This window comes from Phycodurus eques, chromosome 6 (assembly GCF_024500275.1).
Source record: "Phycodurus eques isolate BA_2022a chromosome 6, UOR_Pequ_1.1, whole genome shotgun sequence".
Taxonomy (NCBI): domain Eukaryota; kingdom Metazoa; phylum Chordata; class Actinopteri; order Syngnathiformes; family Syngnathidae; genus Phycodurus; species Phycodurus eques.
The window spans coordinates 8,023,273-8,048,951 of NC_084530.1; the positions used below are offsets into that span (position 1 = coordinate 8,023,273).

Sequence of the window (25,679 nt, forward strand, 5' to 3'; positions counted from 1 at the left end):
GTGTGCTGGAGCCTATGCCAGCTATCTTCAGGCGAGAGACGCTGTACACCCTGAACTGGTCGCCAGCCAATCGCAGAACACTAAATCAATTCCATGTTATAACCTGTTAGTACTGAAGTCAAACATCCAAACAAAGGCTTATCATCTTGGTTTTTGGTGCAACACTTTATCTGCTTGTAAATTTTAACTCTTTCCACCTTCCTCTTTCTTTTTATTGTTTCTTTTCAGGCTATTTTGGGATGCTGGCAGTAAGCAGAGTACAGTGTCAGGTGTCTGCTTTCATTGCTTAATAGTGAACATACATGACAAAACAACAGTCGGCGTTCAGTTTCAGATAAACACATTGCGATTTGGTTTGCTGGGCAAATGGGAGACTGCTGGCAATAACAGAAAACCGTAAGTCAATTTGTTTTTAGAAATGCTGATATTAATACAAACCCAATTCCAATGAAGTTGGGACGTTGTGTTAAACAAATAAAAACAGAATACAATGATTTTCAAATCATGTTTAACCTATATTTAATTCAATACAATACAAAGACAAGATATTTAATGTTCAAACTGATAAACGTACTTGTTTTTAGCAAATAATCGTTATCGTAGAATTTTATGGCTGCAACACGTTCCAGAAAAGCTGGGACAGGTGGCAAAAAAGACTGAGAAAGTTGAGGAATGCTCATCGAACACCTGTTTGGAGCATCCCACAGGTGAACAGGCTAATTGGGAACAGGTGGGTGGGCATGATTGGGTATAAAAGGGGCTTCCATGAATTGCTCAGTCATTCACAAGCAAAGATGGGGCGAGGTTCACTTCTTTGTCAACAAGTGCGTGAGAAAATAGTCGAAAAGTTTAAGGACAATGTTCCTCAATGTACAATTGCAAGGAATTTAGGGATTTCATCATCTACGGTCCATAATATCGTCAAAAGGTTCAGAGAATCTGGAGAAATATCTGCATGTAAGCGGCAAGGCAGAAAACCAACATTGAATGCCCGTGACCTTCGATCCCTCACCGACATCGATGTGTAAAGGATATCACCACATGGGCTCAGGAACACTTGAGAAAACCAATGTCAGTAAATACAGTTCGGCGTTACATCCGTAAGTGCAACTTAATTCTCTACTATGCAAAGATTTATCAACAACACCTTTTACTTTTTTCATTTTGTTCTTACTTTTTGTGGGCAGAGCCAACACTGAAAGAAAAGAATTTTGTTGTTGTTTTTATTCCAAATGCAATGATAATGGGCCTCAATTATCTGCGGATTTTCGCTATTCGTGGTCCAGCCGGGTCCCTATCCCCCGCGAACAGCAGGGTTCCACTGTAGTCTTTTTGGATAAACGTGGGTAATTATATCCATGGTGAGTCCCTCCCTCTTGCCACACTGGTCTGTTGTTTTACTTGGACCCATATTGGGCTAGCAAAATGCAAAAATAAAGGGGAAAAGACGCACTAAGCGAAGAAGTGACCAGCTGTAGCAGCTGAGAGTGATCCGGCTCCCCACAATGGACGCACCGGCACAAAATGGATGAATGAAACGTTTGCACACTGCGATAAGTTTCGACCATTGAGCAGCATTTTTATTCAGTCTGTGGTTCATAAATAGAATACTTCGAAGATTGAGGTGTTCATAAATTGGGGTTTCACTGTAAGAGCCAATACAAGAACTGTTTCAAAAGTTCTCCAGTTACAAAATAATTTACCTCACTTTTGATTTACAGAGTGAAATTACTTTGACAATATGTTTTTGATAGTGGTTGCAGTTTGCTGTGGTGTGGAACTACACTGCATCATGCTGCGATTGTATCATTTACGTTTACCTAATGAGGAATCCATGCATGTGTATGATTCACTCTCCATCAGTAATGTTTTGTTTTGTTGTCTCTCTTGTAAAGCCTTAATTCTTCATCATTGCCATTTTCCACTGCATATACAGTATATTGCCAAAATGCATGAGGCCTCCACATGTGGCTTCTCGTTCGGCCCGCTAATCATCATGACAACAACAGCAAAAATCACATTTTCCTCCCATTAGTGTCTCTGCAAAGAAAGAAAGCTTGCTGGAAGGTAGAGTTGGGCTTGGTTCAACAGTCTTTCTGGGCTTTGCACGCAGCCTGGCAGTGGACGGCAGCATGCATGCAATGACTTGGGCCCTGAGCTTTTTCCACTTTGAAGCCTTCTCTCTGCCATTTCCTTCTTCGTAGAATAGCTGAATCACTGGCACCGCACACACATGCCAAGAGGTTCTTGCCAAGAGGAAATCAACTTCAAAATCTTGCTTTTACTGTGAATCAGTGACAAGATGCAGCAGCTGAAAAGGCTTCATTTTGTAGCCCTGCCAACTAATTTTCAGCTGTGACACTTTCAACAGCAAAACTATCGGTGAAAAATGAGATATATCTTGTAATTCTGTAGAACCTCTGAGTTTTAACACAATTCATTCAGGGACATAGGTCCACATTTTCCCATAGGAAATAATGGATATGGAAATAACTAGTTCCAGGAGGATGTATGATGTTGTCATCATGAAACCTTTATTAACATGGCGAACATGCAAACTCTACACAGGAAGGCCTGAGCCAAGATTCAAACCCAGAAGCGCTAAACTGTGAGGCAGACGTGCTAATCACTACACCATGCTGCCCACCACTTAATTGACAAAGGCGCAATGTGAATATATTTGTCGTAGATCCGCCTCACTCGTCGCAAAACAATTTTGAAGTGTCACACAAGTATAAAAATAAGTTCACCACTGAAAAACAATGCTTTTACTCCATGCAGCGATTTTAGTCTGCTCGAAGTAACTTCCACTGTATAGTCTTCTTCTCTTCACAGGCTAAGGCTAAATCTTTATTTGGGGGGGAAAAGTGGTGCTAAGATCCTGCGTAAAAGCCAAGGAGAAAGCACCCGGTGCCACGTAAAATGTGACTTCCCAGTTCTAGCTCGTAATATGCATCTGAAAATACACCTTTTTGGTTACGTTGGGTCAACCAACCGAGCATGCCTAAAAACGTACCATTTGCACACTTATGATACTTAATGGTCTCTTCGCTTCTATTTTAACTAAACATTGTCAACTATTTTTCCAACAGAGTTCAGAGTTACATTTAGGTAAGGGTGTGTGTGTGGGTGTGGGGTGGGGGGGGGGGGGGGGGGGGGGGGGGTGGGGGGACTATAAACTTTACTTGCCTTGTTTGCCAAAGGAGACAGAGAGCAAACATGGCTGACCTCATTTTTTGAGACGTCGACTGGTGTCAATTTAAGACAAGGCCCGGCGTGTGTGTGTGTGTGTGTGTGTGTGTTTCCATATCAGGCAAATATGTGAATGTCAAGACGGAGAGTTGGTTGGTTGGTTATCACTGTCATGAGTACATAGAAGGTAACCACTGGACATTGAACCATAACATCTTATACACATACACTTCCTCTGCTCTCTTTTTGGCAAGAGTAGCATACGTGTGCGTGTTTGTATATGTACTGTATACGTGTATGTCTACAGTGTGTATGCATATGCTCATACATTCACTTTTACAGTGGAAGAACTTAATATACCCACATACACAGCATGTTAAGGTGTGATGATCAAAACAATTCTAGACATTTGCATTTCCAATTTGGTATAAAAATTAGGACTGCCTTTCATAAGGTTTCATACGGCCACTAGGGCCCCTCAACTCCATTAGAATGGCGTTTTTGCCCTCTACCGGTTCAGACTGGAGGTATAGTTTACAGGAATCATGACTTTTGACACATTTTGATAACGAAATGATATCTTATCAGCAGTTCATGTCATTCCGTCATTGATAAGGTTTGGAAGTAAAGTCCTACTCAAAAACTGATTCATAAGTGGATCTTTTTTGCGTTTTACAATGCTTGTGTGTTTATGAGTAAAAAAATAAAAAAATAAAAAAATTTAAGGACACTAAAGTTGGTATAAATGATCCTAAATATCCAGTTATAGAATTATTTAACCGCTGTTCTTGATCCCACTTTGTTCTTCATCTCTTCAATCTTTGCTTCCGTTTAGTTGTAGCCATGTAGCCTCTAGCCACATTACCATTATTTAGCACATTCATGACTTAGTAAAAGGTCTGTTAGTCTCTTCTTTAGTTCCCAACCCATTGTAAAGTTATTTACTTGTATGCAGTGATTTCACCACTGGTTTTAGTTTCATTCGAACATTGCGTGCGTCAATAAAATGTTTTGTAAATGCATCTTCGTGTGCATACATTTGCGTGTCTCATGTAGTTTAATCCTGGTTAATGGTGGGCTCATGTTTTCAGTGTGTCCTTTTTGTTTACTGTCCATTTCACTAGGGGAGGATAAAAGAGCCTTCCCCCACTTCCTGCTTTTGCTCCATCTAAAGCTCAGTGTCACCACAGACAGACAGACCGACTGACAAACACACACACGAACACACACACACGCTGCGTGTGAATTGTGTTTGATCTAGAACACCTGCAGTGTGTTCCACTGATGTTCTCCTGCTGTTCAAAAGACTATCTGTTTTTTTTTTGGTTTTGTTTTGTTTTGTTTTTCCCGACCAAAAGGATTTACGGTATACAGATGAAACGAAACTGGATTTTCATTGAGACTTCAGCGCAGATAAAGTACAGTGTTCCCCTTTGAAATATCAGAGATGCTTTTAAGAAAGAAAAAGTATAGCAGGTCAAGGTTGTCATTCAGCAAAATAATGCGGTTCATTAATAAGGTCATCTTAAATGAAATTGTTACTTTTCTTTTGAATAGCATGAAAACAAAATCATAGTTTAATCCAACTTTTAGATCGAGAATACATTTTTGTCCCGTGTTGAAATCTCAAGGACTGTTACAAATATAACACCTTTTTTTAAATTCAATTTTGTGTCTTGTGTGTAAAAACCAAAAACAGAAATGGATGGGTGACTACTGAGGAGATCTTGAGCGTTCCCTCAGCGGTCTACAATTACGTTCCCACTTTTTCTTGTTTCTTTTTAGTTGGTGAAGGCAGGAATCTGATACCCATGGACCCCAATGGCCTGTCTGATCCATATGTCAAACTCAAGCTCATACCTGATCCCAAAAATGAGACCAAGCAGAAGACCAAAACCATCCGCTCCAACCTCAACCCCAAATGGGGCGAGACCTTTACCTTGTAAGTAATTGCCTCTTTGTATTTGATTGTTTTGGATATTGTGTAATTCATTGGCCCAGTCTGTAATTATCTGCATGTTCTAGCAAACTGAAACCCACAGACAAGGACCGCAGGCTGTCTGTGGAAGTGTGGGACTGGGATCGGACAACCAGGAATGATTTCATGGGCGCCCTTTCTTTTGGTGTGTCGGAGCTCATGAAGGCTCCGGCGTGTGGCTGGTAATGACCAATTTCTTTACGTTCACATGCCCATCTTTAAACTCACTGATTGCCCACTCCTTCACTGACATTATATCATGGGTTGTCAGGTATAAGTTGCTGTGCCAGGAGGAGGGGGAGTATTACAATGTTCCCATCTCAGAGGAGGATGATGGGAATGAAGAACTGAGATTGAAGTTTGAGGTGAGTTTTTGATGACTATTTTATCTCAACAACTGATCATGTTTTCTGGCAACTAGGACTTACAAATATGCATGTTAGAGAATATCGGACCTTTTCAGGGACAAAATGAATCTCAAAAAGTCAGTACAGTGGAACCTCGACAGACCCCACTTTAACAGACGTCGGATTTAACAGACTAAAAATAGTGTTCAATTGGAACTCAAAATCCCCCCCCCCCCCCCCCTCCCAGGCACCCATGAGGTAGGTTTTGGTAAACTTTAAAAATGTTCAAACGTTTTAAAGCTTTTTCATATTTATTTACAATACTTTTGTACTGTACGGGGTGTTTTTAGGCCACAAAAAAGGATGAAACAATCATTTTGTACTGTATTGGTGTTATTAGGCAAGAAAAAAAGTGCTTACATTTAAAGGACAATCGGATTTAACGACGATCCCCCCATTAGTCCGTTAAATCGAGGTTCTACTGTTTTTCGAATGATTTTACGATAATACGTGAAACCAACAACAACATTCAAACATATTGAAGCATTAGCTTATTTTGCTTGTGCACAGTTATTTCTTTGTCTGTTACCTAAGACCAGATAGATTGTTTAGCCACATGAAATAATTCTGTTTTAAAGATGTTTTTAAAAATAAATAAATAAATAAATAAAAAAGTGTTGGCAAAAATAAGTCTACTGGAACTACTTTCAAATTCAAAAGTATTGTAATACATGGCAATACTTTTTAGCTGTGCAAACGCTTTCTTTCAACATTGTTCAGTATGTAATTGTAACATTTTCATTTATAATACCTTTTTCTTTGCCGAGAACCATCGGTGTAAGGTGTAACTCATAGTGAGATGAGCATTTTGACTTAACTTTAAGTAAAAGTCAACGTATAATACAATACAAAAGAATTTATAATGAAATATATATGTACAGTACTACAAACATCCTCCTTGCCCTATAAATGGCGACAACCAACAAACCAAATATGCAAAATATGCATGATTAAAGGATTCCATAAGGACAAATATGCAAGGACAAGGCAAATTTATTTGTATATTTCCAGTATATTGCGCATTTCATAACCAAGGTAAAATGCTCTAATACCTCGATGTTTTTGTTCCCCTCGAACTATCTGTTGGCATTAAAATAAGAATATGCCAATTACTGTACTTGGTCAGGGTTGATGCAGCCTTCCTATACATTAAAAATACGTACGCCCAAACAGTCTATTTGCTGCACAGATGTTGAGGCAAAAGTGACTTTTGTCACTTTCAAAGACCTCTTTTGTCTACTTTGCGCTAGTTGCACCCATCAGAATCCCCTTAGGCAAGAATATAGTGTATCTATTGTATATTATTATTATAGATGTTGTTCCATCAAATTGGATTTTATTTGCTTCTAATTTGTGTATTGTCTTCGGGGTAGAAAGGGGTGTTTTCATGCTAGTAATTTAGATATTAATCATTCTGATCTATTTTTCATTCATATCTCAGAACTTCAACCTGATAATTTTACTGGTGCATCCATGTTGGCGAATAGTATCGCTGCTAATAGAAATGATTTCCAAATGTTCACCTCTTAGGTGCTTATTATAGTTACATTTTGGATCTTCAGGGACCTATTGTCATGATTCTGTTCATAACTGGTATTTTAAACTGATTTGTGGATTTTCTTTCAGTATTATTTGTGATGAAATGATTGCAATCGCGGAGCTTTGCCAATCATTCTAAGAAAAATAGTTTTTCGAACAGAATGGTAGGATCTGATTGAGAAATGCTCACCCCCGTAGATGCATGCGCTCACACACTTTTCCTGTGTCTGAGTCGATGTATTCTTTCATCAATTCTGCAAAGTGAAATGGTTTTCTGTGCTCGTCCTGATTGCCTGTGCTGTTGCTCAGAGGGAGCATGCGTCCTCAGACAGAACTCAAAGCTTTTTTGCAGAGCATTCATGCCACAGATATTTGTAGAAATGAACATGAAAAAGAGAGAAATATAAAAGCAGTCCTTTCCTTGTTCTGTTTTACCATATCTTTGTGATCTTCTTGTGACCACTAGATGTCAGTAGATAGCAGAATAATGTAGAGACTATTGGCCAGTTCTCCCAAATTATAGAGCCAAGCCACATACAGTATTACATGAGAAAAATCCAAAGGTACACCACAAAACAAAGATACAAAGATTCCCCCAAAACATCTACATTGAAATAATTATATGATGCATGGTGGTAGTGGAAGAGCACTTATCTGTTACGGCTGTTACTGTACGTCGCAGGTATAGGTAGATTAACAAAGATACATTATTTATAGCATATCAATTATACTTTTCAGACCAAATTAGTTCAACAATTTCCTATGGAACACCTGAGCTCATGACACACTGTGTGGTGGGACTCACGGTTTTAGGAAAACATGGACCATAGCAGCTCCACACAAAATATAGTTTGGAAATATGCGTACTATATTTGTAGAAGTTTAGAATTTTGTACCTGGGGTGATGGCCCCCCTTTTTAAGAAAGCCAACCAGAGGGTGCTCAGCCTCATTATTTCTCAATTACATTAATCAAGCTTCTGATGCTGGCATGCCAAAATATTGTACGGGATGCTAAAGCCGATGCCAGAGTATTAGAAACAGCTCTCACGATGACTTTGTGTAAATTAGACCCACAAAAATGCTGAATGTTAATGGCTATTGTGTGTAACTGTAATGAAATATTGTCTCTCTGACTTTTGCTTGTTCCACAACTGTCTAAGCATGAAAGTGTCCCATTGAGTTGTTCGAAGTGAGTCAGGCCCTTTGGTTGCTTCTCCTTATGGTTCCAGGACCAAACACTTTTGGAAGACTCTGATCAGGTGCGTCTGACAGGAAGGAAGTAAGGCTGCTCGCTCGGCTGGGACAGGCTCTTGTCTGTGGCTAAAGCTTCAAGGTGTGCTGTGGTTTGGTGCAGTCTGCTGCGCTTTGCACATTAGATGTAGACTCTACGTCATGCAATTAACCAAACTCAAGCTGCTCATACTTCGTCTCAAGCTCGTTTGAAATGAATGTTTCCTGACCTGGAAAGAGGAGCCATGTCATCGGAATACTTGAGGTCTGTCAGTGTACGTTTGCCGACTTGTACAGTCAAACTAATGTTTGTTGTAGGGCAGTGTTTATTATTCACATCGGTTCAGGCGACATTTATGGAGAAAGTGTGTGAAAATGAAGTGTTTGCTTGGCTTTTAATGCATTTGTGATGGCTATTATCTTGTTGGTAAAATTTAAGTTTCTCTTGATTTTGATTCTAGCCACGACACCAAGTTCAGCATGAGTTTGGATTTGTGTTTATCCTGGCTGAATGTGAACTTTGGACATGACATGTAGTTGAGGATTTTTTTGCACAGTGAGTAGGAATGGGCATTTTTCCATTTTGATCACTTCACGGAAGAATCTCTCTCAGAATGTTCTGAAGTCCTGTTTCATGTCAACATCGTATTTGAGAAGAATAAACCTGCCTGGAGGAGTTGTGCCACATCCGTGAATGTTGCTCATCTTCTCACAGTTGATGTCATCTTGTTCTTCTTTAGACCATAAACGAGTTGAGAATGAATCAGCAGCAAGTCTGCTGGCTGCAGCTAAGTAATCCATGCCATGATTGAGCAACAATCGATCCCACCGTCAGCAAAGTTCCTGTTGATCAATCTTATGCCAATCCGTGGTATAGAAATATGCAAAGTAACACATTTTTCAGTTGTTGATAGAGGTGAAGCATGGATTTGGGATGAATGAGCTTCATGGTAAATGTGTTATGTTTTGTAGTTAGTGTTGACATGCACGTAGGCGTAGATTGTGCCTCTCTGTTAGAAAAATCATGCAACCACGCCAGTGTGAAAGCTTGTCAAGGTTTTTCACGTCTTTGTTTGTCATCCAGACCAACATTGACAGGGTGCTCTGGAATGAAGGAATATAATCAATTAACAATGTTGAAATGTTTGTGTGCATTTTTCCGTTATTACCTCAAGTACAAATGAGCAACAAGTGTTTAAGTGCATAAATGGATCACTGGAGAAGGTTGTGTAATTCACGTGTCATAATGACAAGTTTTAGTAAGTGTGAAAAAATGTCACCGATCAACGGACTCTTCCTATAATTTCTTTTAAATATGTGTTGTAGGCTACATTCCACAAACCTGGAAACTGTGAAAATGTGCTTAAGAATGTGGCTCGTGTTCCCACTCAGGAAGTCGGGGGGACCTTGAGAAGATGCAGAAATTTACTCTCACTCAACATTTTTCAACTTTGTAAACGATGCTAAATATATTGTAACATTAAGTGTCAATCAAAGGAGATAATTATCTTTCTAAAAGGAGCATTTGGATTTGGATATCAATCGAATGTTGTGGCCAGTGAGTGCATTTGCGTGCTCCTTGGAGTGCATGTTGACGCACCTCGTCCTGTTATGTGAGCGTAGAAAGCCAAGCTGGGCCCTGCAAAGAAGGCTGCAACCGAGACAGATGGCAGTCCATCCAGCCAGCTCCCAATCAACAGCTTGGACCAGGTCAAACTCAGTGACTTCACCTTCTTGGCTGTACTTGGGAAAGGAAGCTTCGGCAAGGTAAACTGGAATGTTTATTTCCTTTGCCCGTGGCACAACATATGTTAAAAGTCATCTTCTGCAAGAAAATAAGCTGCTCTATCGCTGGTGAAAATGACATTTTTTTTCTTTTTTTGTGCGGCTGAAGGTCATGCTGGCAGAGATGAAGGCCACGGAAGAGCTGTACGCAATAAAGATCCTGAAAAAGGACGTAGTGATTCAGGATGACGATGTGGAATGTACCATGGTGGAGAAGAGAGTACTGGCCCAGGAGGAGAAACCGCCCTTCCTCACGCAGCTCCACTCGTGCTTCCAGACTGTGGTGGGTACAATGCTCTGACGTCAAGGTCAGGTCAAAGAACGTTCCCCTGAGCTAAACAGACGACATGCATGAAAAGAACAATTGCAACACAATAGGGAGGAAGGTTACACAGGCAAAGCACGTACAGTACCTGCACATTTAAGTCCTGAGGAAAAACAGACTACACAACCTGAGAGCACAAAGTGACACATGCAACGTACTATGCTGTATTTACTGTGTGCCCCAGATGCACACACCCTCGACCCTTAGAGGTCAAACACAGCTATGCACTCAAGGCCTAATAATAACAATGAACAGTTCTGTGGCATTATAATTGATCAAATACACTTGGCGACTAACCACGCATGCAATGTACTAAAGCAGCGTTCAACAATAACAAACTGTTACGTGATTCATGATGAAACTGCAACAGAATTGCTCAGATTCACTTGTGTGGTTACCTGCCGCTGGGCAGAATTCGCATTGTGCCCCCAAGCACAATAATAATAAAACCAAGTTTCCTTAACAAATTGGGGCTGGGTTCTCTGCTAGGTGACACAACAAATGATGGATTGGGAATTGGCAGGAACATAGTCAGACAAGGGAAATTACTCCCGAAAAAAAACGCTATAGACAACAAGTAATTGATTAATCTAGTAATTAAGTCATCAATTGTCAAATTAATCAACAACTATTATGATAATCAATTAGATCTTAGAGCCATTGTTTATCTTGAAATCTAAATCCTTTGATTGCAGCCTCTCAACTGTTAAATATTCAGATTTTCTGTAGTCCTCCATGAAAGCAGACGGATTATATCAAAATAAGAAATTTGCAAACACATGGTGGGGGGGAGGGGGGGAAGATGATTCGCATTTGGGCCTATTTTTTGACATATTATGGACCAAACCAGTAACTTAAACACAACAACCACAAACTTAAACAATTTATGTTTGTGCATTTTTCTGCACTGTCAATTTGAAAGAATGTCCTGTTATTTAATAAAGGGATATTCATCAATTATTCCAAAAAATAATCGACAGATTAATCAGTTATTTAAAAAATCATTAGTTGCAGCCCTAAAAGCATTGTAACAATAATTATTACACAAGTTTAAATGCAGAACCTTTGTGATTCAGTTACTACTCTGTATTTAAACATAAAATCAATATTGGCAGAACAAGTATTAAACTTTTAAAGGTCCCATATTTTACCAAACCAACTTTTTCTAGTATTTGGGATCTTATATTATCTCTATGGTGTCTCAGTAAACATGTGAAATATGAATTGAAATCCTGGAAGCCGTCACCTTATCGTGGTGGAGGGGTTTGTGTGTCCCAATGATCCAAGGAGCTAAATTGTCTGGGGCTTCACGCCCCTGGTAGGCTCACCCATGGCAAACAGGTCCTAAGTGAGGGACCAGACAAAGCACGGCTCCAAAAAACCCTATGAAGAAATAAACTAATGGATCTAGGTTTCCCTTGCCTGGACGCGGGTCACCGGGGCCCCCCTCTGGAGCCAGGCCTGGAGGTGGGGCTCGAAGGCGATCGCCTGGTGGCCGGGCCTGCACCCATGGGGCCCTGCCGAGGACAGCCCGAAAGGGTAACGTGGGTCCCCCTTCCCATGGGCTCACCACCTGTGGGAGGGGCCGTAGGGGGGTCGGGTGCAGCGCGAGCTGGGCGGTGGCCGAACGCGGGAACCTTGGCGATCCGATCCCCGGCTACAGAAGGTGACACTAGGGACGTTGAATGTCACCTCTTTGGCAGGGAAGGAGCCCGAGCTGGCGTGTGAGGTCGAGAAGTTCCGATTAGATATAGTCGGACTCGCCTCCACACACAGCTTGGGCTCTGGTACCAGTCCTCTCGAGAGGGGTTGGACTCTCTTCCACTCTGGAGTTGCCCACTGTGAGAGGCACTGAGCAGGTGTGGGTATAGTTATTGCCCGCCCGGCTCGGCGCCTGTACTTTGGGGTTCACCCCGGTGGACGAAAGGGTAGCTTCCCTCCGCCTTTGGGTGGGAGGACGGGTCCTGACTGTTGTTTCTGCCTATGCACCAAACAGCAGTTCAGAGTACCCACCCTTTTTGGAGTCCTTGGAGGGGGTGCTGAAGAGCGCTCCCGCTGGGGACTCCATCGTTCTGCTGGGGGACTTCAATGCTCATGTAGGCAATGACAATGAGACCTGGAAGGGCGTGATTGGGAGGTACGATCAGAACCCGAGCGGTGTTCTGTTATTGGACTTCTGTGCTCATCGCGGATTGTCCATAACGAACACCATGTTCCAGCATAAGGGTGTCCACACATGCACTTTGCACCAGGGCACCCTAAGTCGCAGTTCGATGATCGACTTTGTGGTCGTGTCATCGGACTTGCGGCCACGTGTCTTGGACACTCGGGTGAAGAGCGGGGCGGAGCTGTCAACTAATTACCACCTGGTGGTGAGTTGGCTCCGATGGTAGGGAAGATGCCGGTCTGACATGGCAGGCCCAAACGTACTGTTAGGGTCTGCTGGGAAGGTCTGGCAGAATCTGTCAGAACGCGTTTCAACTCTCACCTCCAACAGAACTTTGCTCATGTTCCGGTGGAGGTGGGGGACATTGAGTCCATTGCTGAGGCGGCCGACCGGAGCTGTGGCCCTAAGGTGGTCGGTGCCTGTCGTGGCGGCAACCCCCGAACCCGTTGGTAGACACCAACGGTGAGGGATGCCGTCAAGCTGAAGAAGAAGTCCTATCGGGTCTTTTTGGCCTGTGGGACTCCTGAGGCAGCTGATGTGCGCTGGCTGCCCAAGCGGAATGCATCTTTGGTGGTCGCTGAAGCAAAAACTCTGGTATGGGAGGAGTTCAGTGAGGCCATTGAGAAAGACTTTCGAACGGGTTCAAGGAAATTCTGGTCCACCATCCGGCGTCTCAGGAGGGGTGTCAATACTGTGTATAGTGGGGATGGGGCGGTGCTGACCTCGACTCGGGACGTTGTGAGCTGGTGGGGAGAAAACTTCGAAGACCTCCTGAATTCCACCGACACGCCTTCTCATGAGGAAGCAGAGTCTAGGTTTTCTGAGGCGGACTCTCTTATCTCTGGGTTTGAGGTCACCAAGGTGGTTAAAAAACTCCTCGGTGGCAAGGCCCCGGTGGTGGATGAGATTCGCCCAGAGTTCCTAAAGGCTTTGGATGTTGTGGGGCTGTCCTAGTTGACACGCCTCTGCGACATCGGGGGCAGTGCCTCTGGATTGGCAGACTGGGGCCGAGGGTGTGTTCCAACTACAGGGGGATCACACTCCTCAGCCTCCCTGGTAAGGTCTATTCAGGTGTGCTGGAGAGGAGGGTCCGTCGGGAAGTCGAATCTCAGATTCAGGAGGAGCAGTGTGGTTTTCGCCCTGGCCGTGGAACAGTGGACCAGCTCTACACCCTCGGCAGGGTCCTCGAGGGTGCATGGGAGTTCGCCCAACCAGTATACATGTATTTTGTGGACTAGGAGAAGGCGTTCGACCGTGTCCCTCGGGGGGTGCTTAGGGAGTATGGGGTACCGAACCCCCTGATACGGGCTGTTCGGTCCCTGTACGACTGGAGTCAGAGTTTGGTCCGCATATCCGGCAGTAAGTCGGATGCTTTTCCGGTAAGGGTTGGACTCCGCCAAGGGTGCACTTTGTCACCGATTCTGTTCATAACTTTTTTGGACAGAATTTCTAGGTGCAGCCGAGGCGTCGAGGGGGTCTGGTTTGGTGGCCTCAGTATTGCATCTCTGCTCTTTGCAGATGATGTGGCTCTGTTGGCTTCATCAAGCCGTGATCGCCAACTCTCACTGGAGCAGTGCGCAGCCGAGTGGGAAGCGGCTGGGATGAGAATCAGCACCTCCGAATCTGAGACCATGGTCCTCGATCGGAAAAGGGTGGCCTGCCCTCTCCAAGTCGGGGATGAGATCCTGCCCCAAGTGGAGGAGATCCCGGATACAAGCAGCCGAAATGGGTTTTCTCCGCAGGGCGTCCGGGCTCTCCCTTAGAGATAGGGTGAGAAGCTCGGTTATCCGGGAGGATCTCAGAGTAGCCGCTGCTCCTCCACATCGAGAAGAGCCAGATGAGATCTCACAAGTTTGGGGCAAACAGAAGTAGCTGTAAAAGGGGTCTTTTCTGGACACTCGTATGACAAAACCAAGGTGTTTTGGGAAATAAAATTGACACTTTTATACTCTATCCATATTAGAGAGTCACTTTACAGAGGTCAAAGTAGCCTAAATATGAGACCTTTAATAGCACAGTTCCCCTTGGTGGACTGCACGACTGCAGGCTTCTAAGGTCGCTAACATTATACTATTCAGTTTTGGCTGTTTTTATTCCAATATTTTCATTTACAGTCATCAAAATATGTTATGGTTTTGTGTTAATGACATTGACTTTGTGAAAAATGTAGTTGGTTGATGGCAGAAGACAGATGAGCATCTCTTTGCAGTTTGACGGTGTTAGGCTAAGCTGAGCTGACATAGAGCTGGAAGAAAATGAAGAGAGATGCATCTTGGAAGTTAGCAATAGATGTTCTTTCTTTCTACCACATACAAAAACAAACACTTACTCCCCCCTTTCATTGGCTTTCGATATACAGTATATGCACTTACAGTATACAAACCTCCATTTCTATGCTTGAATGACGCTTAGGGTGCATCCCGTCGCTGAAGCCAAACTACTGTATGCCATAACGATCTCTGCTTTTTCACTGAATTATTACGTGAAAGGCAAGAAAATACTAAAATATAACCTGGTCTTCTGAGCGCAAAACCCCACCCCACCCTTCCATTAAGTTTTATGAAAATCAGTCAAGTAGTTTTTATATAATCTCGCTCATAAACAGTGGAAATAGAATACTCTAGCAGAGGTAATCATTTATCAAAATAATACTTCCACCTATTGGTGCAGAAAAACAATCAAGATAATACTTCAGAACATCTGGCAAGGGGATTCAGAAGTCATCACCTTCATACTTAGGAGTGTTAAAAAAACTACAAACTATATTTAATGAAAAAAGAGGTAACGTTTTACTTTTTAAATGCACATTTTTTTCTTCTTGTTTATGCACAGGATCGTCTTTACTTTGTCATGGAGTATGTGAATGGAGGAGACCTCATGTATCACATCCAACAAGTGGGCAAGTTCAAGGAACCGCAGGCAGTGTAAGAAAAGCAGCCTTTCTATAAATTTTTTTATGATCGCTGGAGTTCTTCAAATGGCGGCCCTGAGTCCGGATCTGGACCGTGTCAAGGTCTTATGTGGACCCCACGGTCATCAATTGCCATTAAATAAAGATGATGTGCGCCGTCACACGGCGTTTTTTTCTCCCACGGACTAATGTCACGAACTGTGTACGAGTAAAAAGTGAGTTTAAACAAATGGTTTGATTTGATTTTGAATCAAATCTTTTGCGATTTGCCGGAGAAGATGCGGGCGGCTTGGCCTCTTTCAAAGTTCACAAAGTTGACTTGCAAAAGAGAATTTTTAAGAATGACCAGTACTTCTTCTATTCTCATTTGTTGCGAGACTGTGGCTTCAATAGAAAGCGGGAATATTAACGTTAAGCACGCATGTTCTTCCCATACCTGTGTGGGCTTTCTCCCACGGTCCAAAAACCTGAATGGTAGGTTAACTGAAAACCCAAAATTGTCCATAGGTGTGGATGTGAGTGTAATGCTTGTTTGTTTACAACCCCAATTCCAATGAAGTCGGGACGTTGTCCATCCATCCATCCATTTTCCGAGCCGCTTCTCCTCACTAGGGTCGAGCCTATCCCAGCTATAATTGGAACGTGTTGCAGCCATAAAATTCTTAGTTAATGAAAAGTTAATGATTATTTTCTAAAAAAAAATAAAGTTTATCAGTTTGAACATTAACTAGCTTGTCTCAGTAGTGTATTCAATTAAATATAGGTTGAACATGATTTGCAAATCATTGTATTCTGTTTTTATTTATGTTTAACACAACGTCCCAACGTCATTGGAATTGGGGTTGTATATGTGCCTTGCGACTGGCTGGGGAACAGTTCACCCAAAGTCAGCTGGGATGGGACCCTTGTGAGAATAAGCGGTACTCACCCTTGTGAGAATAAGCGGTACAAAAAAATGGATGGATGGTTGGGTCGACGATGCAAATTTAAACATTGAGATCCGGACTTTTGCCCTGAGAAATCCTTTGCAACCGTGTAGAGTTTGCATGTTCTCCCCATGCTTGCGTTGGTTTTCTCCAGGTACTCCAGCTTCCTTCCACATTCCAAAAACATTCACATGCGGTAATTAATACACATTAGTAAGTAAATTGTTCATACTTGTGAATGTGAGTGTCAATGGTTGGCTCTGGTTGTTTGCCTATATGCGCCCTGTGGTTGGCTTTGCACCAGCTCAGGATGTACGCCCTCCATCTCACCCAAGACCGTAATGAGGACAAGTCCTATAGACTATGGATGGATTTTTGTGTACCTTCCTAAATATGTTGTTGTAATTGCAGGTTCTATGCAGCAGAGATCGCTGTTGGTCTCCTCTTCCTTCACAATAAAGGAGTCCTCTATAGGTAAGCGTTTCTGCGAGCAATTATAGTTCAGGCTATTTTCCAGATGGAATAACTCTACTGGGAAATGCATTTTTGAATGAGCATTCGTTTGAATAAAATTAGTTAGCCATGACTGATATTGATAAAAAATCATGTTTTTTACTGATTAAAAAAAAAAAAAAAAAAAAAAAAAAAAGGTAATTCAATAACGAAGGTTAACACTTTCAGGGACTTTTTCCTATATGCTATATGCTTTTAATCATGTAAAGCACATTGAGTCGCCTTGTGTATGAAATGTGCTATATAAATAAATTTGCTTTGCTTTGCTTTGCTTATATTTTATTTGTCTGCTTATTCAGAGACCTTAAGTTGGACAACGTGATGCTTGACAGTGAGGGACACATTAAGATTGCTGACTTTGGCATGTGTAAAGAGAACATGTCAGATGGAGTGACCACTCGCACCTTCTGTGGTACTCCAGACTACATCGCCCCTGAGGTAAGGTTTGATCTTGGAAGACGTGCGTGAGTGCGTGAGTGTGTGTGTGTGTGAGTGTGTGTGTGTGTGTGCCTGTGTGTGTGTGTGTACGTGTATGTGTGTTTGGCCTGGTGCAAGAGGTCACTTCTAGTCAGAGGTTTTAGTCTGTGTCACCCCCAGGAACCAGATTAAGGCCACCGCCTCAAGACACGCACGCACGCACACACACATCATGTGCTTTCTAATGATGTAAGCACTGTAGTCACGAAGACACCCAGTGTGTCTGCTGTTAAGCGCAGTGTGGGGTGTCTGCTTGTCCTCAACAAACCGCTGATGCCCGAATGCTGCTTTGCTCTGTGCACAACCATCATCATCAAACAAGACCACTGACATACAGCTTGTTTTTTACCTTAAAGGCCTCTTTATACTCCCGCACCCGCACTCGCATTGCCTTAAGTGACCGACGCATTGGGCCGCGCGGCCCCTATCCGTCATTTGACGCGTACAAATTGTCGCCGCGGAGATCATCTCTCGTGATTGGTCCGTTTTTAGTCACATGCTGTGATGACATACTTAGCTTTCACCTTGGTTCCTCAATATCTCCATCTTTTAAATACGAAACACCTAGGCTGCCGCCTTGTTCGATTTTGCAATATAATTAAACGCATCATCTGGTCATCTAGGCCCGTTTGTTCTCGCAGGCACTGTTCCACGGTCGACATTGTTGTTGCTTTGTTCCTTGTTCCGGAGAGTAAAAACGGCTACCGGAATTGGACATAAAATGTAGAGGAAACTCCACCCTGTGGTGTCCTAGCCAACACCAGCCGTAGCGACACCCCCGACTTGGAAGAGAACTACAGCACATTTTCAAAACAGGTGGCCTGGTTAAGGTAGCTACATGAGTGGAAATACAGTATTTAATGCAAAGGCACTTGTGCATTATACAAACCCCAAAACGTGTTGCAGGCATCAAATCCAAAATGAGAGAGAGTTGAAATTTCGGAATGTGAGAATGGCCCTCTGAACGTTTTCAGCCTGTTTCCAAGCCAGTGTCTCACTAAGCAGAATAGCGCTACCCAGAATTGGCCATAGAGGAGCTCTGTATGGCTGCAAATCTGAACTCGTTAAATGCGGGACGTCACATGACCAAACCCGGAAAACAGTTTTGCAGACTTCCTGTGTCTACCGTGATAACAAGCATAACAACGGGTTGATGACATGATGGTTTGAAGCCAAACTTGCTAAACTTTTTTTTTTTCCTCTGTGGCTGGTGTCTTTGGACAAAAGTTCAATACAGGTATACCATTTATTTATACAAGCCTAATTTGATACTATATGAAAACAGGAACATCATGTTTGATAGCACATGAAGACATCTTGTGTCAAACAAAAGACATGGTAGACGATTAAAGTTCCTACGGGTGCTTTGTGCCAATCTCCTGCTATAGGGCTTTGCCATTTACCCAAGCCAGAAGCTTCGTTGCCGAATACGGAAGTTGGTTGCGCATATAGCCTACGAATCAACAACACCTCTCCTGCTTGTAGCCAAGTAGTGCATGCTTTTGCCTGAATTACTTTAAAGAGGACTGTTATCTGCCTACTGTAATTCTGAAAAGGTGTATGAGCAAGCTGTTCTGCACTTACGTAAATTTGCCCCACTGTTTAAGGGTGAGTGGTGGTAATTTATATAATAATCACCTCCACACCGAGTTTCTTCGTCCATGTCATGGATGAGCAAAGATCTAGAGCCAGTTTCAAATGATGGCCAGAGTCCCTCACTTTCTGGAACATTATCATGCAGAAACAGCAGGTGCCCTGCTGTTATGTCAAAGCCAAAAGGTAAGCATAGCTGCATTGAGTTTTGTTAAATTCACAGATTAGCTTTAGCTAACAGTGTTAGCGTCTGATAAGCGGCACATACTTGATAGCCCAGTGAAATTGCTGATGCTGTGATGAAGTATTTGTGTTTGGTGATGGGTCCATGCGCAACTTACCCACAGTTTAGTGCATAAAGTGCTGCCTCCACTCTTTATAGGCGCTTTCTTTTTTCCACTCTGGGATCTCCTCTCACAAGTAGAAGCCATTGTAGTCCTTGCTCCGCCCCCGGTTTTCATGGTAATGAAAGGTGGGGTATACAGTCACTCAGTTGGAACAAACACAGCTTGCCTAAAACCGGGATAATTTCAGCAAGAGAAGAATTAGGGTGTGTGCAGTGTCCAATAGTTCACGATTCTTTTTTTTTTTTTTTTTATGGTTATTTTGATGAAAGCATGTCAGAGACCTTGGAAAATCTCCTTCAAGAGATAAGTCAACAATCTATTCTACACAATCGATAGTTGGTGATTCCTCTTGTGGGGGAACCAAGGGTCTTAGCTGTTCAATGGCTGACCAATTGATTAAGGAAGCCTGTCTCCATACTTATCTATTTTTGTGTTTTCAGTATAGTGGCTAAAGGAGGCAGCTGCAATGACTTCACAATGCTATAATATACTGTATAATAAGTTTATCTAACTTTTTGACCCTCAGTTTGTTACCACCTTTCCATTCGGGAGTTGTATTATAGATTTTCTTCCCCGTCAGAATGAAATGTTGTCTACATGGAGCCTGGGACAACATGCTGTGAGTGCTCACAGTCAGACTGACACTAATGCTCCAGCCACTGATGGCACAGCAGGGATGAGAACTGCTGCTGCCTCCACCATGCTGCGAGCGAGTGGACACATGCAGTACCACACACTTTGTAGATTTGTGCATACGATGTTGGAAGTATTACATACTTCCTAACGTATTAATAATTCTGAGAGACAAAGAACCTCAAGTGTGTCACAACATATTTTCAGTCTACTTGACCGATTCAAACTCAACCAATTTATCATTGGTTTCAGTAGGAGACACCAGGGTTTATTTCAAGGGAATTAGCCTTTTAACAGGGTTTCCAAACTGGGTTGTAATACCTTTGGCTTTTCCATTATAGTTAGTTTTTTATTTTGTCTTGACTTTTTTTCCCACATTTAGTTAGTTTGAATTAATTTTTGGAGCGGGCTGGTTAATTTTTCTTAGGTTTTAGTTTTGATTAGCTCCAGTATTATTTTTTATACTGGATATTTGTCGAGTGTGAGATTAAAAAAAAAAAAAAATCACAATCAGTATTATGTAATTTAAAAACTACCGTTAAAAATACCATTAAAAAATGTGTCAACTTACTAACAGATGAACACCCATCCACAAATCAAATGCATGTACAGTGGAACCTCGATTTAATGGACTAATAGGGGAGCGGGGTTGTCCGTTATAGCCGAATGTCCGTTATACTCAATAGGCTTTACACGATCAGGATTTTTGAGGCCGATCACCTATCAGCAAGTTTAAAGAAAATGATAACCAATCCGATCACAAGATGGAGCAATGTGTCTACTTATATGACTTGTTCATTTATTGTATATACTTGTGTACTGTTTCCATCCATCCATTTTCTGTACAGTTTATCCTCACAAGGGTTATGCGCGTGCTGGAGTCATCCCAGCTCAAACTATTCTCTAGCATTTTACACAAAAGTTAAAACATCAATGACCTCTAGGGGGCATTCAAGGATTGGCCACTGACATAAGTTTAGGTCAAAACAACATTACAACGTGACAGAAATAATGGGTGCTAACTTACTGTAATTAAATTACTTTATTGAAATTAAATTACTTTAATAAATACTGTTAATTACATGCTTACTCTAACTTTCCCACTGTCCCAGCTATATGGACGGGTGTTGTCCAGAGTTCGAGTCCGTTTGACTTTAAAGAAAAAATTAAAATTTCCTCATGCTGCGTTGTTTGAACGCGGCATGCTCCTCGTCTACATTCTTCAAGTGCTCGATCAAATTTGTTGGTGAAGCATTTAGATGATGTTCCCCACGATGTACTTCAGTTGTGCACAGAGTGCAAATAACTTACTTGTTGTCTGAGACACCGCAAAATAGTCCAACACCGACGACGTGTTTTTTCACCGACAAGAAAAAACTTTATTGGCCGTCAGATAGTTACAGTACTGCGCAACAAGACACGTGACAGTGCTTCAAATAAACTAGCTTTTTGGATTCACAGTTAAATGTCTTGGGGCGGAGCCGATCGATGACATCATTCATCGGATCGGCGATTTATGACATGAACGCCGATCAGCATAAAATGCTAAATATCGGCCGATACCGATAACACCGATCAGATCGCCGTAAAGTCTAATATTCAACCACCTTTTTTTTTGTGTGTGGCCCTGTGCACCCATATTACTGTACGGTACAAAATGAGTTTGTACTTTTTTTTTTTCATGGTCTAAAATGCCCAGTACAGTACAAAGTTATTGTAAATAAATATAAAAAAGGTTGACAACTTGAGTGTGTCATATTCCTCTTTAAAGTTAACACTGTCGCCATGTACGCTCTCTCTGCGCAGAGTTCTAAGCGAAAATAGATAGTACTTCTGACAACATGGCCGCCACGTCTGTACATGTCCTGGAACTCTTGCCACATTCAACATGGCGGCAACGTCAATGCATAGCCTTGATGAGAACGTCACCACATTCAACTTGGCTGCGATCTGTGACCTGGAAATACGTGTATCCCAGTCACTGTCTACACCACAGCGCCAGTAAACAACAGTGGCCAATTCTGGAACTAACAGATTTCGTCAACACCTATTTAACTGATAACAGGAAACTATTTTTCGACTATTTTTCGAAACTATTTTTACTCTCCAGACGTTCCGTTACTTCCAATATCCATTAAATTGGGGTCCGTTAAATCAAGGTTCCACTGTATTACCATAACACAAATTGCTTATAAGAAACAACAGCCATTACTTACGATAAAAAACAAACTTTGTCACAAATAAAATCATTTCATTTTGACAATTTGTGACCTACTAAAGTCTTTAACACGGAACTCGCTTTTTTTCAAAAATAAAATATTCTGAACCCTGAAAAGTCACACACTGTACAATCAGTCATAGGAGACCTCAAACAGAAAAAATAATCGAAAAAACCCTGCAAGTCAATGTCAAAATGTACAACCCCAATTCCAATGAAGTCAGCACGTTGTGTTAAACATTAATAAAAACAGAATACAATGATTTGAAAATCATGTTCAACCTATATTTAATTGAATACACTACAAAGAAAATATATTTAATGTTCAAACTGATAAACATTATTGTTTTTAGCAAATAATCATTAACTTAGAGTTTTATGGCTGTAACACCTTCCAAAAAAGCTGGGACAGGTGCCAAAAAAGACTGAGAAAGTTGAGGAATGCTCATCAAACACCTGTTTGGAACATCCCACAGGTGAACAGGCTAATTGGGAACAGGAAAAAAAAGGAGCATTGAATGCCCGTGACCTTCGATCCCACAGGCGGCACTGCATCAAATACCGACATCAGTGTGTAAAGGATATCACCGCACGGGCTCAGGAACACTTCAGAAAACCGATGCCAGTAAATACAGTTCGGCGCTACATCCGTAAGTGCAACTTGAAACTCTGCTATGCAAAGCAAAAGCCATTTATCAACAACACCCTGAAACGCCGCCGGCTTCTCTGGGCCCGAGCTCATCTAAGATGGACTGATGCAAAGTGTTCTGTGGTCCGACGAGTCCATATTTCAAATTGTTTTTAGAAATTGTGGACGTCGTGTCCTCTGGGCCAAAGAGGAAAAGAACCATCCGGACTGTTATGGACGCAAAATTCAAAAGCCGGCACCTGTGATGGTATGGGGCTGTGTTGGTGCCAATGGCACGGGTAACTTACACATCTGTGAAAGCACCATGAATGCTGAAAGGTACATACAGGTTTTAGAGAAACATATGCTGCCATTCAAGCAACGTCTTTTTCATGGACGCTCCTGCTTATTTCAGCAAGACAATGCCAAACCACATTCTGCACGTGTAGTAAAGGAGTGCAGGTACTAGACTGGCCTGCCTGCAGTCCAGACCTGTCTCCCATTGAAAATGTGTGGCGCATTATGAAGTGTAAAATACGACAACGGAGACCCCGTACTGTTGAACAGCTGAAGCTGTACATCAAGCAAGAATGGCAAAGAATTCCACCTACAAAGCTTCAACAATTAGTGTCCTCAGTTCCCAAACGCTTATTGAATGTTGTTAAAAGAAAAGGTGATGTAACACAGTGGTAAACATGACCCTGTCCCAGCTTTTTTGGAACGTGTTGCAGCCATGAAATTCTAAGTTAATGATTATTTGCTAAAAACAAAGTTTATCAGTTTGAACATCAAATATCTTGTCTTTGTAGCGTATTGAATTCAATATAGGTTGAACATGAGTGGCAAATCATGGTATTCTGTTTTTATTTATGTTTAACACACCGACCCAACTTCATTGGAATTGGGGTTGTATACTAAAAACTTGATGGGGGTGGTGGGTTTCACTGGGCAGTGGTTTGGGGTGGTAGTTGGCTGGGCGACCTCCTCCTAACCAAATCTAAAATAAAAAAAAATAATCATAATTAAAAAAAACTTTAGTAAGTGCCCCTTTTCAGAAGCTAAAGCTGTTTTCCATCCCTAATCTGTAAAACCCAGAAAACAGGAGGCAGCATTTTATCACCAAGCCACCGAAAAAACCCCACCCACACATCGACAACTTAGCCAAACATTATTGTAAAATTTTTTTAGAAGCTATTGCTAGTAACTCTATTAGCTAATACTAATCTGTGGTAACACTCCACTCTACTTAGCTTTTGACTTGGACTAGATAGCGCTTCCACGGCATCAAAGTAGTTCTTTCACTCAAGGACTTTGTCCAGACGAGCTGCCTATCTGTCATTGGCTGAGAAACTTGGTGTGGGGTTGGTTACTAAAGCAATTAAAGGGCAAGTGTTAGAACGGACACTTCACAAAATCATTTAATTGCGGATACACAACTATGAAACGGATAGGGTCGTCATCACTCACGATCTTGACACACACTTTCTACGAACGACGGCAACATATACTCTGTTTATCCCATACATATACCATACATAGTCTACATGTTGGCATTTCTCTCCCTCATAATTGACATTACAAGCTGAGATTCACGCCGTAATATTGATCTTCTACTCAAAAGCTGTTTTGCCACCATCGCAGTGATCTGTTAGTCATTACAGTGGTTTATAAACCTGAATTTTACAGACAAGCTGGGCAAGGCACTCTCCAACGTCTGCCCGTTGAAAAGCGTACTTGACGTACAGTATATGTATGTCGGTGGCAGTAAACGGTTAGATTCCACTTGATGAATATAAACCTCTATGGCAGTGAATGAGTTAAGAATGTATTATGAGCGAAGGAAACCAGCCACATCAAGAATGGAGAGTCCATTTCTAGAGCATGGAAGCATGCCTGATGCATTCTGCATTTGCTCCACAGCACAAAGCATCCTCAAAGGGAACCTTAACATCAGCATGGCATTCACCACAATTCCAAATTGTTTTCATATGGAGCACAGTCGTGGTCTGGGCTGCTGTGTGTCAGCGTGTGTGTCTTTGAGTATGTGTGTGTGAGTGTCTGTTGCAAAGAGAGTAGCCCGCAATAGCTAGCAGTCTGATCCAAAACTGTCATGTAGTATTAGGCCTAATGGGAGAGCGATGTCTACAGCAACACGCACGCGCGCGCGCACCCGCACGCACACATGCACTCCAACATATGCACAGAAACAAGAACAGGTACACAAATAACCCCAGACAGAAATTCATTTAGAATAGTATAGAATATTGTCAAAAAGATTGTGAAGCAATAATTACACATGAAAAGATTATACAAAGAGACTTGTTGGTATACACACAAAAAGGCCTGCACACACACAAATGTGTGTGCTTCCAAACACATACATACAGAGACACTCAAATGCTGCAGTGAATCAGCAGTGCCGGCCAGAGGCTTTTATACAATAAAGTAAAGAAGAAAAAAAATAGGGTAAAAGCAGTGAATGTCAGGCACGGGTCACATTTGTCTCTTCTCATCGCTATCTCTTCTCACAACCTGGCTGATAGAGAGAACACTTGACTTATTCATTACTATCCTCCAACTCAATGCAAAACTGAAAACATCCAGGGAGGCATTACATAAAGGTCACCAGGACTGAATTGTTTTACATGTCTGCTGGTGGTGTTGTAGACAAGACAGGGTGGGAATGGGCAGCAAGTCACAGCTTGCTGACCACTAAACAGATGAAACATGTTTGTATTTCATGTTGAAACATGTTTGTATTTCATGTTGAAATAAAAAATATTGATTGACAATATTAGAAATAGTGTCA

General features: G+C 42.0%; 1 protein-coding gene across 1 annotated transcript in view; it reads left to right on the plus strand.

The window, feature by feature from the left end:
- The window catches only part of prkcaa (protein kinase C, alpha, a), a 162,817-nt gene that overhangs the window by 102,153 nt on the left and 34,985 nt on the right, over positions 1-25,679 (plus strand). The window contains exons 6-13 of the mRNA XM_061680640.1: positions 4,978-5,134; positions 5,218-5,352; positions 5,442-5,535; positions 9,971-10,114; positions 10,242-10,415; positions 15,457-15,548; positions 16,873-16,935; positions 17,274-17,412. Coding sequence (XP_061536624.1) covers positions 4,978-5,134; positions 5,218-5,352; positions 5,442-5,535; positions 9,971-10,114; positions 10,242-10,415; positions 15,457-15,548; positions 16,873-16,935; positions 17,274-17,412 — 998 coding nt within the window. The remainder of the gene's footprint in view (positions 1-4,977; positions 5,135-5,217; positions 5,353-5,441; positions 5,536-9,970; positions 10,115-10,241; positions 10,416-15,456; positions 15,549-16,872; positions 16,936-17,273; positions 17,413-25,679) is intronic.